This window comes from Protobothrops mucrosquamatus, unplaced genomic scaffold (assembly GCF_001527695.2).
Source record: "Protobothrops mucrosquamatus isolate PMUCROS unplaced genomic scaffold, P.Mucros_1.0 scaffold665, whole genome shotgun sequence".
In the NCBI taxonomy this organism is placed as follows: domain Eukaryota; kingdom Metazoa; phylum Chordata; class Lepidosauria; order Squamata; family Viperidae; genus Protobothrops; species Protobothrops mucrosquamatus.
Genome location: NW_015386953.1, coordinates 124,511 through 137,495, shown reverse-complemented (window position 1 = coordinate 137,495; position 12,985 = coordinate 124,511). Strand labels below are relative to the sequence as shown.

General features: G+C 34.0%; 1 protein-coding gene across 1 annotated transcript in view; it reads right to left on the bottom strand.

Annotated features, from left to right (window-relative positions):
- The window catches only part of USH2A (usherin), a gene marked incomplete at its 5' end in the record, with an annotated part of 188,964 nt that overhangs the window by 52,293 nt on the left and 123,686 nt on the right, over positions 1 to 12,985 (bottom strand). Inside the window, 3 exons of the mRNA XM_015818019.1 lie at positions 2,890 to 3,238; positions 7,739 to 7,901; positions 9,505 to 9,663. Coding sequence (XP_015673505.1) covers positions 2,890 to 3,238; positions 7,739 to 7,901; positions 9,505 to 9,663 — 671 coding nt within the window. The remainder of the gene's footprint in view (positions 1 to 2,889; positions 3,239 to 7,738; positions 7,902 to 9,504; positions 9,664 to 12,985) is intronic.

Below are 12,985 nucleotides of genomic sequence, written 5' to 3'. Positions count from 1 at the left end.
GTTGTTGTTGTTGTTGTTGTTGTTTAAATCAGTGCTTTGAATTAAGATGCAGTGTGGGAAGCTAAGGAATAACTTTTGTTTGGTGGCCTGAGCTTTCTATCTACTTCATCTTTGAACCCAAAGAATAAAGTGTGGTCTGTACTTAGGTAGGGTAATTTTTCTTTATTTATATTTTAGCATATTGCTCATCCAGTGCACATTTTATGCATTATAGTGTGCAACTTTAATGTTATACCACATACCTTGTCCTCAATATTGCCAATTAACTTTCAAAGCCCCTATCCACCCATCCTGTCACTTTGAACTGGTATATTGGTGAATTGCCAAGGAATGTAACTACAGCTATGGAATTTATTAAATCTATCTATGGAATCTATTAAGAGCAGGTAGGCATGTGGGGATGAGGGAGTATCTCAAGATATGCTGACACTTTAAGGCCTATCATCTGGAAACAAGACAAATCCACAAGTAAGCAATGAGGTAGACATAATAACCTATTAATAATAAATATTTACAAAAAGAGATACATTCCATCCCATCAGCAACAAGAACTGAGGTCAATTATGTCTTGGATTCTCTTCCCCATTGACATAAAAGCAGATTGGAAGAAGAAGCAAGATGCATATTCCACAGACAAATCCCCCCTTTGTATTAAGAACATTAGCAGTACTGGATCCAAAAGATGAGCATTATAGCATAACCCACTATATTTGGCTTGAAGAATCAAGCAAAATATAATGCAGATAGTAAGAATGCATAAGAAATTGGCAAGCAAGTAAAATATCACTATTTTGTCACTAAAAATCAATGAGCCATCTCTACATCATCTTTAATTAAAGAAATATATACAATGGCATCTCAGTAGTTGTTAATTGGTTCTGGGAAGCACAAAAATGACGGGTACCAAACAAATTATTCCCTTAAGTGAATAGTGAGTCACAGGGCAGCTGACACTGACATGTTCTAGCTTGTGTGTTGAGTACCAAATAAACAATGAGTACTGGGACAAAATTTTAATATCAAAATGTGTTGAGTACCAAATTCGATGAGTTTCAAAGCAGTTGAGCACCAAGGTACCACTGTAACTGCAATGCTTTTAAAAATATAAATTCAAACAAGAGATTAAGAATGGAGCATGGATCACAAGAACAGTTTAGAATTCAGTACACTAATAGACATTTATGGTTATTTATTATTTCTAACTTATTTCCTTCAGACCTATTTCAAAGTGCAATGAAGACACATTCTTATAAAGTTAGCATTTGGAATGAAAAAATAATAAAAGGAAAAATAAATGCTAAATAATGTTAGAGTATATCTATCAGAAGGAGGAGATGATTAGATCTAGAACATGTCAGAAGCATTTTCCCAAGCTATACATTTTTTTAAAAAAGAGAAAATATGTACAGTACATACTTTAGTAGTCTTCTAACACATTCCTTTAGAAAACTAAGCAACGAGTAAGAGAAAAAAAACTGAGATGCAATGAGAATTCTATTAATTAAAATAGTTAATACTATTGTGCTCTGAAAATTGCTGCTTCTTTTTATACAGTTCTGTAGTATCAAAACTGCATTAAGCATTTCCACTTACTACTAGTCAAAATCTTTACCCAAGAGTCTCCTCTCTGTTATTTTATTCCCTACAGCCCCTTAATACTCTTTTCTTTTCTGGCCTCACCAATGTGGTACATAAAATGTAAAATCTGCCACAACATTGTCACAGACTCTATTTCTGAGGTAATAATATCTATTCAGCTCCAGATTACTGCATTTATTAAGCTTTGCAACTTATAGTATATGAATATCATGTAAAAGTTATTTCTTTTTGTAGTAGTTGATTTATTTCTGATTCTGAAGAGTTATGAGGCAAATCTCCTTAATTACCAAACATAAATCATTGGTGTCAAGCTAATGTTAATTTTACTATCATGCTTAAACCAGCATGCACTGTAAATGTGCATAAATAAAATTATATTTCAAGGGTTGAAAAATATCTGATTTTGGTAGGACTTTTCTTCTAGACATTCAAAGCTTAAGACACCAATCCAGCATTATGTTTAGTGGAATTTACCTCTGAGTAAATATGCTTCTCCCTGGGAGGGCCCATTGATAATGACAATGTTTAACTAAGTTTCTTTTGGGTGCCTTGCCACTATTGCTCAATTAAGAAATATATGGGGGAAATCACATACTGCAAAGTCAAAGTATGCCTCCAGCATCTATTTACAAAATGCTTCTGATGCTCTCACTGATCATGTAGGAATTCTTATAAAGCACAAACGGGGAGTTAATGTAGGAAATTAGCAGTATGTCTACTTGCCAATAAAAAAGAAAAACTGGGAAGGTAGGAAATATCCTGGGGAAGGGCTGGAAGATGAGTGATATACAGAACATACCATCATAATCATAGTTTTGTAAAATTTGTCTGAAATGGTATAGGCCAGGGTTTCCTGCCTGAACAGGGGATTGGACTAGATGAACTCCAAGGTCCCTTCCAACTTCTATTCTATTCTATTCTATTCTATTCTATTCTATTCTATTCTATTCTATTCTATTCTATTCTATTCTAGGAAACAAAATCTTTACTGAACTGTTCTTTCATCTCTTCTATACAGAAGGAACCTCTCTTTTAAATTGATGCGTACATCAGCTTGAGACAAAGGAAGCTTGCTTTTGACATCAGAATTATATTTTTCCCCTTATATGTGCATTCTATGATTTTCTGAAATTCACAGAGTTAAAACAGCTGAAATATTTTTAAATAAACAGGTCTTTTGAAATGCATGTACAAATCCAAAGAGAAGACCAAAAATTGACACATTATTTCTGAATGCTTAAATTGAATCTGAAGGTGCTTCACACATTGATTGGTTAATGTAGTACTTACAGGAACTGTTAGTGCGTCCTGCGTGTTAATTGTTGGGTCATTCTGTCTCTCTTGATAGACAACATGATACTGAAAAATAGCACCATTAGGAGAAGCAGGGCTGGTCCAATTTAGGAACACAGAATGAGCGCTGATGGCTTGTGCTGAGGGAGATTTCATGCCTGATGGTCGAGCTTCTAGGGTCTGTGTTGAAGACCATGAACTATTCACAGAACCTTTGGAATTCTGAGCCTTGACACAGTATTCATACTCTGTGAATGGCTGAAGAACATCTGTAGCATCAATAAATTCTAAAGTGCCTTCAGACCAGGTAAACACAAGCATTTCCTCTTGAGTCTCCATGGGACGTCTGAAAGGCAGACAAAAAAAAAAAAGATGGTTATTTGCAAGTTCAAATATGATAACTGGATCCTGAAGTACACATTTCAAAACTACAACAATCTAGTATAGTTTCTCTGATAAATGTTAATGCTGATCTACAAGATTGAACTAAATAGGGAAAATTTTTAAATATTTTAATAATGTCACAGCTATAAATATTTGGTTTTAATTGGTTTTTAAAGGGGAAATGTTTTTCTGTTGTTTTAATGTGCTGTGAGCCGCCCTGAGTCCCTGAGTCCCTGAGTCCCTGAGTCCCGTGGGGAGAAGGGCGGCATACAAGTTAGTGTTAAATAAAAAAAAATAAAAATAAAGTGCTCCTCATCTCCAAAATATTGACCTCTTTCTGCAGTCACCTTTTCATTAAAGAAAAGAAAAGAAAAGAAAAGAAATGGTCATTGCAGGGTCCTTTTAAGAGTAACATGGAAAAATGTTTGAAATGTCATTAGAAGAATTATGTATTGATTATCCGGGTGTTTTATTCATTAGTATTATTTAGGTGAGAGTTTAATATATAGGAGACAGGTATACAATGTATACACTGAGATGCATACTGTACATTAATAATCTCTTTTAGGGCTTTTCTAATTAAGAATAAACATGCTGAATAACTGTGTACACAAAGAAATTAAATAGATGTTTAAGACAAGAACCTCAAAGTTTATCTGATTTAGTGTAAAAGTAAGTAATGATTTAAGTTCCAGGAGTTTAGACTTTTGAAGGCATTTTCATTAAATTCAGTTCATTTAAATGATGAGGACTAGAATAATGATTTAGAAAATGTAAGGGGCAAAAGTTCAAACTAAAAAAACCCCATGTTTTTTCTGCTTGCAACTGAGAGCTGATTCCATATATATGTGTATTTAGCATACATTTTAGTGCAAGAAGTCTTTTCATTTTGATTATAAAAATCAGTCATTGAAGAAAAGTAAAAAAAAATCATTTTAAGTACCACAAGCCTCTTTTTAATGCTAAGTAGTTCTGTTTGCACTGAACAGCATTTCACTTAAAAAAATAACTGTTTGCTGAATTTATAAATTAATGTTTAGCAATATGGGGAATCTGTAAGAAACAGCTTCCCTGCACTGAAATATCAAAAATGTCACCAACTGTGAGCTTTTCCACAAGCAAAAGCTGAACAATGTAGCCTGGTTAAAGTGTTTAGATCATATTACTGCTGAATATTTAATGAAAGAAACTTATGCTTAGGCAAATAGTTCCATCTGTGGTGCTAAAAAGACAGCATATCTTGTATGAATAAACTGCGAAGAGAAGTGTTTGAGCAATCTCTAATCATTTCAAAAGGCTGAGTATTTAGAATTCAACTGCTCATTTAAGAGGAAGTTTTTCTCCTAATACAGCAAGCAATAAAAGGAGAAAGATGCCATTTTAAAGAAATGTCAGCTGCCTCAGATTCTGCTTCTATGCTTTGCTTGCCTTGCCACTTATTCCTAAAATATGTAGTTGGATTTCCAATTTTTACCGTGGCAAACCTGCACAGCCAGTAACATAGCCAGTATATTTGAAGTGTTTATTCTGAAAATAGAAGAGCTGGTGTTTTTTTTTTTAATTTGAAATGGAAGATGTCATTCTTTGAGTCAGTGTGTGAAGTTTAATTTTGTGGTTTTTGCATAGCTATACATATAGCTTTTTTCATATGACAATTGCATGTTAATTATAGAAGTCTCTTTCTTGGCCTCTGCACATTCAGTCATAGGTTGGAAAAGAAGCTTGGTAAGTGTAATCAGCATACTCCATGCATGTGATGGAATGTAGTGAGCAGGTAGATCCCCAGGGGGAAGGATTCCAGAGGAGCCCCTCCCTAATAATTCACTGGGATAGAGATGTACAAATGGGTATCATCGGCATATTGATTATACCTCTTCCCATGGCAGTGGATATGCTTACCCAGTGATCACATGTAGATGGTAAATAGGAGAGGAGAATGCACTTTTGTATTCATTCACTTTACACATACTGTAACTTTAGTTAAAATGGTGTGTTAGAAATGATTGACACTAATATATGGAGACATCCTGAAGTGTAGACAGAACGTGGTTCTAATAATCAGAGATCTCTTTAGCTCTTTGCATTATTCTTTATAGTCTGGAGAAACCTTGACCTCCATTCCCATTTTTTAACCATTCCTCCCCTCTATAGAAGACATCAAGTAAATATTGCTCAAAGGGAAAACCTCGTTCTAACTACTTTGAATATAAAATATCTTTCTAGCCACTGTTAAATATAAAATCAAGTCAACCTAATGATAACATACTTTTAAATGTTATCATTATATTGACTTTATTTTGCATTTATTCTGTAATCAAGTCTCTATGTATAAGCTGGCTTTACATAGGGAAATGTGCATCACTCACATAAATACACATAGATATACACAGGTTTATGGTGCAGAAATAAATGGATAATAAATATTGCCATCCTCCACATAGTTCTATTCCAATTAAGACTTTAAGCTTTTGGAAAAAGATTTGTGATGGGGAAGGAGAGAGAGATATCATGAAGGTTAGCATAGAAGAAGCCGAAACCCTTGCAAATTTAGATCCTTCAGTTTTAATGAAAAACTGCCCACTCACTTGCTGGTTAAATAAATTTAGTTTAATGTATAAATGATAATAAGGCAGGGCAGCAAAAGATGAAAAAGAAATTATATGCAAAACATCATATATAAATACTGAAGGGTTTTTGTTAAGGCTGTGTATGAACACTGCATGAAAAAAAAATGCTGTGCTTACATTCCATTTCTGTTCTTACATATTTCTGATTTTTTTTTCATAGCTATCTGAAAAAGATGTGATATTGTTGTTGTCTAAGCACATTTAAACTTCAGCTGAAATAACTGCCAAGTGATTCATGCCTATGTAGGTGAATATAACGATTATATCTGGAGCCCCAGTGCGCCATTTTCATTTCACTTTAAATAAAAAACAAAATGTATCTATGTCAGTCAGTGCCCTTCTGCTGTACTCCGAGGTATCAAACAGGCTACAATTATGATTGTGAAGTGATTGTGTCACATTGGAAGAAGGTTTATTGCTTTCGAGTCTGCTAGGCAGTAACACATTCTGTTTCATATTACTCTTTATATCATTGTTTGGCTGTGACTAGAATAATCAAATGCCATCAAATGCTGTCAAATTCAATTTACAATATTTTCCACTTTCTGCATTATATTTCCTGTTTTCCCTTTCCCTGGCTGCTGTGGAATTGCTGCTATAATCATCAGTGTTGTTTACAAAATCAGCAGAATGAAAATGTATTTTGGATTATGAAAGATACTTTGTTTCCTTTTACACAAAATTGGGGCTTAATCTATTGGGTCATACAATTAGCATAGAAAAGGGGAAATATTCCAAATCAAGCAGCATTTTAGAAACTATTAGAAGCCTTCAGCCAAAATACTAGCAAGTCGGTTCAAGAAAAGACATTCATTCACTAACATCTACAGCTTTTTTAGAATCAATTGCTCCTTGACCAATAGTAGAGAGCCAGCCAAAATCAAGTTTGACCAAGTTCCTTTGTCGCTATGAAGATCTCGCAACTTCAAACATCAACCTGAATTCTGTCTTCCTTGCTAAGCCACATCATTTTTGTCCTTGGCGGTTATCACCTAGCCTAATGAGCAATTTTGTTTTTTCTGTCACTCCTTCCTTCAACTCCATGGGTCCATTATATTTCCATATCAATGATTATTTTCGGGCTAATGCCTAGTTCTTCCTATTGTTTTCTTCAAACTGCCTTTCACTCCTTCTCTCCCTTCCCTCTTAGCTTGCCATCTATCTGCATTCATTACTTTGGATTCTACACAGTCCCTGCCCCTTCTCCAAACAGTTTCCCCAATATACCAGCTTTTCTTCCTTGCACAATTGAACATTCTTACCTATTAGATTTTCTTAATCAATGAAAAGGCTTACTTCCACAATCCCTGTATAACATAGAGGTCCGGGGCAAGCAAGCCACGTGCAAGTTTAAAATAGTGTAGAAACATGTACACGATATTAGTGACTTGTTCTTCTAGTTGGAGTTTCTTGAACTTGGGGAATAAAACACCAAAGTATATCTGACCCTGATGAATGCTGACAAAAGAATTAGGTTGCAAAAGAAAGCCAGAAGAGTTTTAATGCAGATGCAGACTCTGCATCCAGCATGATGCATATCTGAAAAGGCTATTTGACCCATCTGCATTCAGGAATTAAATGTTCTTTTTGCTATCTTGAAAATGCAATTTATGGTCAGTAGTAATAACATTGAAATACTCTTTTTATAACAGTCATGATGATATAATTTATCTTCCATAATCACTGTGTCTTTCGTGAGCCCTGGGGCATTTATTTGGATACTTTGCATACTGCTTAGGCCTACCCATCTTGAAAAAAAAACCTCACCTTTACAGAAAGCTTCCATTACATAGTGAGGTCTATAATATTTAAAAATACAAAACTACAAGGACTACCTGTAAATAAAGTAGTTTGTAATTATCCCATTGGGTTTTTTAGGAGGTGACCATTTCACAGCTATATATGTTGGTCCAATGGCTGAAATGATAGGAGGACTCAAATCTTCAGGAAAGGCTTCAGCAGTGGTTGCATATACTCGTTCACCAACTCCGCAGCCATCTAGAAGAATACAAACCAGACCTTAAGAATCATATTGCCTTTCAAGCATGCAAAGTACTCTTCTAATTGTCAAAGACTCAAGAGCTAACATTTCTTAATGAAAATATGTCTCTTTCCAATCACTGTAGCTACTGTAATAAAAAAAAATACATATACTGGGTCTTGAGGCTTCTAGTAGAAAGTCCAGACAAAATTATTTTATTTATCTATTAAATTTCTACATTACCTGTCTCATCTATGGGCAGTTAACACCATTAGTCAGAGAGCTTGGCAAATAAAAAAGAAAAATATACCATTTATAGCATCTTCCAAATCAAACTCAGCCCCTGGTGTCTTCATAGATAGATCTATGCAGCTTGTTGTGATTGTTTTCTGAGGGGTTTTCTTTGTTTGCCAGTCTAGCCTAGAGCTATCATATTCCAGAGAATTTTCCATCCAAATATTGTTCAGACACAACTTGGCAAACTATTTGTGTTCAATAAGTCATGTATTGTTTTTCACTATACTACCATCATCTGCTCTAGACTTTTACACACACAACCCCCCCACACACCCCCCACACACGTAAATGAAATACATTTCTCATGATACGAAACCAGAATTCAGCAATATAATAATTAATACTGGATGCATGACTTCCATTTGCCTTCTTAGTTTCTGCACTATATAGTGTGTTGATCCAGTTCCTCATAAAGTCCATTCAAACATGTCAAATAAATTGATATCAACGACTGTTCATAGTACAGATAGTAAGCTGACACAAAATCACCATTTTATGTTTTGGTTTAACAGAGGGAAAGCAAAAATAAGAAGCACTGAGTTGCCATACTCATTCCTGCTTGCTTTACTGGTTTGCTTTCTGAAAATCAGCCAGTTGAAAAATCTTGGCAAAAGTTGTGCTTCTTTTATCATATGTCAAACTCATGTTCTTGGCTCAATTATCAGTCCTTACTAAAGTCCTATCTGTTTGGCAATGTATGATTTACAGCATTCCTTCTTTTAGAATACAGACAAAGCAAGATATTTTTGAAACAATTTGGTTTGGGCAATATAATGAGGATGATGATAATGGTGATGATTTTCCAAAGATTTAGTTTGTTTTCCAATGGAGGAATACCACTTCCCTCAGAATCCCAGAGACCAAGGCAGTGTCATCTTCAATACCACCTGAAGAATCCCATTATGCTGTACCCATACTAACAAAACCCTTTAGATCAGGTTTCATACATTTCTTATAATTCTAAATAAGAGAGAGTTATCCTTCTGTTTCCTATGAATAATAAAAAGGATATATAAATTACTGATGTAGTATTAATTGGGAATGGATTTTCTCCGATGTGTATTTCTAGAACAATTTTAAAAACACCTTGTTTTATGTTTTTCATAAAAAGGGCTGACATTCTCCCAAATGTGAACTATTTAAATTTTCTATTGAAATATTCATGATACAATATGGAGATGTGTAAAATAAATGATTCAATCCTAGTTTGCTTTTACTAGGTAAACATTTTGAAATAAGATGTTATGCTGTTATTTAAACAGAATATATTTTGCAAAATTGCACTGCCTTCCAATAACAAAATGGAATTACTTAACATCTTACCATTCTGGCAGGCTTGTATCCTTATCTCATATTGGGTGCATGGATCAAGTCCCTCCAAAAGAAGGAATTTGGGCTGTCCAACTGGTTTTACAAGAGGGGAGGTACTGCCAGCATCTAGTAATATATTGTATTCCAAAGGTACATTGCTCTTAAATGACCCTGTAATAAAATAAATAAGTTCATAGAATGATATTGAAATTGGACATCGTTGGAAGAAAACTTCTTATATTTTAAAATAAAAACAGTGATTTTGAAACTACTATAGCACTGATGTTCTGATGAGTGAACGGAATGAAATGGGCAGATTTCCTAAAGTCAGTGGGGAAACTACACGATTTGGTTAGTTCCAGAGTTCATACATTTATGTCAGAATGAAAGGAACAGTAAAAGCACAAGTGAACTAATTTACCCTAAGTACAAATGGCAGTTTTGTTATTTGGTGTCAAAGTTACCATGAGCACAATGACAACCTGCCACAATGCATTTTCATGTTCACTAAAGAACAAGGATTTAGTTGGTTAATATTCCCAGCAATACTCTTTTTCATAATTTACAACAACTAGATGCTGATAGGTTATTTAACATTTATGAAGTTAAGATGTAATCAGAAAACCGTGATTATCTTTATGAATTAAAAAAGTTAAATTATTCTACTTTTTTATTTTATGACTGCATTGCATGGCAAGTGCAAATTTTGTAACAGGACAAGTCAAAGAAACAGCATCTCAATGGGTTCCAATGCCATTCTTCTTTGTATCTGGACAGTGAAAAATGGATAGATCAATGGAAGGGGATCTTGAATTGCTCAATACTGTATTCATTTAAAAACAAATATGTCCTGGAAGGAAAATGTTTAATAAAAATAAATGTTTTCAAAAATTATGTTAAAGATTCTTGATTAGACACATTAGTAAAATCAATGAGTAACAGAAGCTATTAATTTTGAAATATACTTTCTCAATTAAACCTGAATGGTGATGTTCCAGATTCAATCTTTAATTCTTTTAGTTTCACTTAAAGGGTTTTCATACCTTGGATTAATATAAAAGAAAAATATTGTTTCCATTAAGATTTATTATTGTATACCTATCTTGTCATAAAACCAGAATATATTACTCTACCTTATTAATTACTTAGAGTAACTTGATTAATACTAAATATTAAAAAAATATTTTCTCAAACCAAACCAAACCAAATCAAACCACCATAATCAAATGAGATTTCTAGATACATTTAACATTAGCAATGCACTGTGTAATTCTACTGTGTTTTGACTGCTACTAAAATTCTGTATACTCAATCTGGCAACTTTCTTGTACAAATATAGAGCATGCACATAGTAGTAGATCAGAAAATGTAGCTAGAGAAGGATGGCAAAATGATTGATAAATGATTATTATTGATTAAAGGAACAGCTATTAATTAATGTTAACAATTACTTGCCCAGTTTCTAATTTTGGTTTTCAAGCAACACTGTTATATGCTGCAAATACAGAAATTAATGAAGCAGAGGGTATTTAGAGGAGATAGCTGAAATATTATAGAGAAGTTCAAATGGCAAAGAGCTGGCAGTTCAGTTAATCTGTAACATTAAAGGATGACCTCTTAAGTCTGTTGGGTGAAATGTTGAGAAGATACTAGAAGGCCATTTCTCTGCTTCATTATAACCAAGGAAAAATCTCTTGCAACAAGAAAAAGATGCAGTTTTATAAACCCTCAAAACTTATTCAGTACTTAAAGTTTTGAGGATAAGTCCCAATATAGTCTCAGGTTGGAAAAAGTAAGGATAAGGATGGAAATCAGAAACTATTATGGGTGGAAGTCTCATAACAATTTGCTCATGGAATACTATTAGGTATGAGAATCTATCTGTAATACTCCTAGGTATGGGGAAGCTACTTGTAATGCATATAGTTCTCTAGCTGGCCATCGGTATGATGTAATGTAATGCATATAGTTCTCTAGCCGGCCAGATTGGTATAATGACCATGAAGAAAACAATCTTAAAGGAAAGAAACTAGATAGTCTTAAACAGTTTTGAAAGAAAAGTGGTGAGATCCTGGAATAAATCCCATATTGTGGTTAAATGTTCATGTGGGGTTAGTTTTTGAATTAGAAGCCAGGCCTTTCAAGAAATATATGGTGAGAGTATGGAAAAATACCATAGTGTTATCAATCTTGCCAAACATGCAGAAACAGATACAAGTGCATTTTAAAAGAAGTCCATGTCATTAATAGTACTATCATCAGCAAGTCTAAATGCTTATGACAATAATAAGCTTTTGAAAGATCGCTCAGAGAGCTGCTGTTTCTGAGGGTAAAGTAGAACTGGGGTGTCCCCATCTCAATCACGGTATCACCTTAAGTGAAATAGATTCAAGCATCTTTCCATTCCTTATCTAATGAAACCACTACCTTTACGTCTTGCCACTTGGGTAAAAGAGGGATTTTGAATAATTACATTTATAAAGATTTGGAATTTAGAGATACCACCATGGTTGAAACAACCTAAATAAAATAAAAGGAGACTCGATGGATATGTACTGATGGGTCCTTATGCAATCTAAATTTATTAAGAAGACAAGGAGATCAAATGCCAAAATGTTGCTTCTTTTCATAGAAGAAGGATACTGTGACCAACTAGCCTCTCATTAACATTTAATGAATAAAAAGTAATTTTATTCTAGGAGACAATATCAATTAAAATGACTATCTCAGTGGGAGAATCACTGCCAATCCTTATTTTAAAGATTGATTTCAAAAGAGAGAAATACTGTATATCATTTCTGTATAAAGTATTAAAAGCATAAGAGAGGAATTATCCATGGAAAAAGTAAACTCTAAAGAAAATAAGATTCAACATGACATGAATACTTCCTGCAGGGTGTATAATGTCATGTTATAATAGTTATTATGTAGGGAGGAATGCTGTACTACTTTCAATTGCTCCTATCACCACCTGCTTTTTCACAGTACCGCCCAACCGAGCTCGTTTCTCAGCTCCCAATTTTATGGGTTGCCTTTCCCTTATATTTTAGCTTTTCATGGGCAGTCTTGTAAAGATATAACAAAACCTCATATCCAACCAGGATTCTTGTAAGAAGACTTTCTTGTGCCATCATTTTTTGACAAACAAGTTCTCAACTATTGATCTCTTGGTCAACAGCACTCCGCAAATCCTCAACCTATCAGCATTCTGTGCCTAAGAAATCTCTATATCTAGCCTCTTGTTATTAGACATTTGTAAAAACATCCTTCATCAAACAATATCTTTCTACTTAATTTTTCAGATAATAAACCTAATGGATCCACTTTATGATCAGCAACAAGAGGCAAGCTTAATAATTTCTTAAGATACATCGTTGTTTGGGATTACTGATTAAAGAAGATAGGTTTTTTTTTATGCATTCTTCCTTTTTTCTGTGTTCTAATCTGGACTGTGGTTCCCAACCATCTCCATCAGATTACTTAGCAAATTATC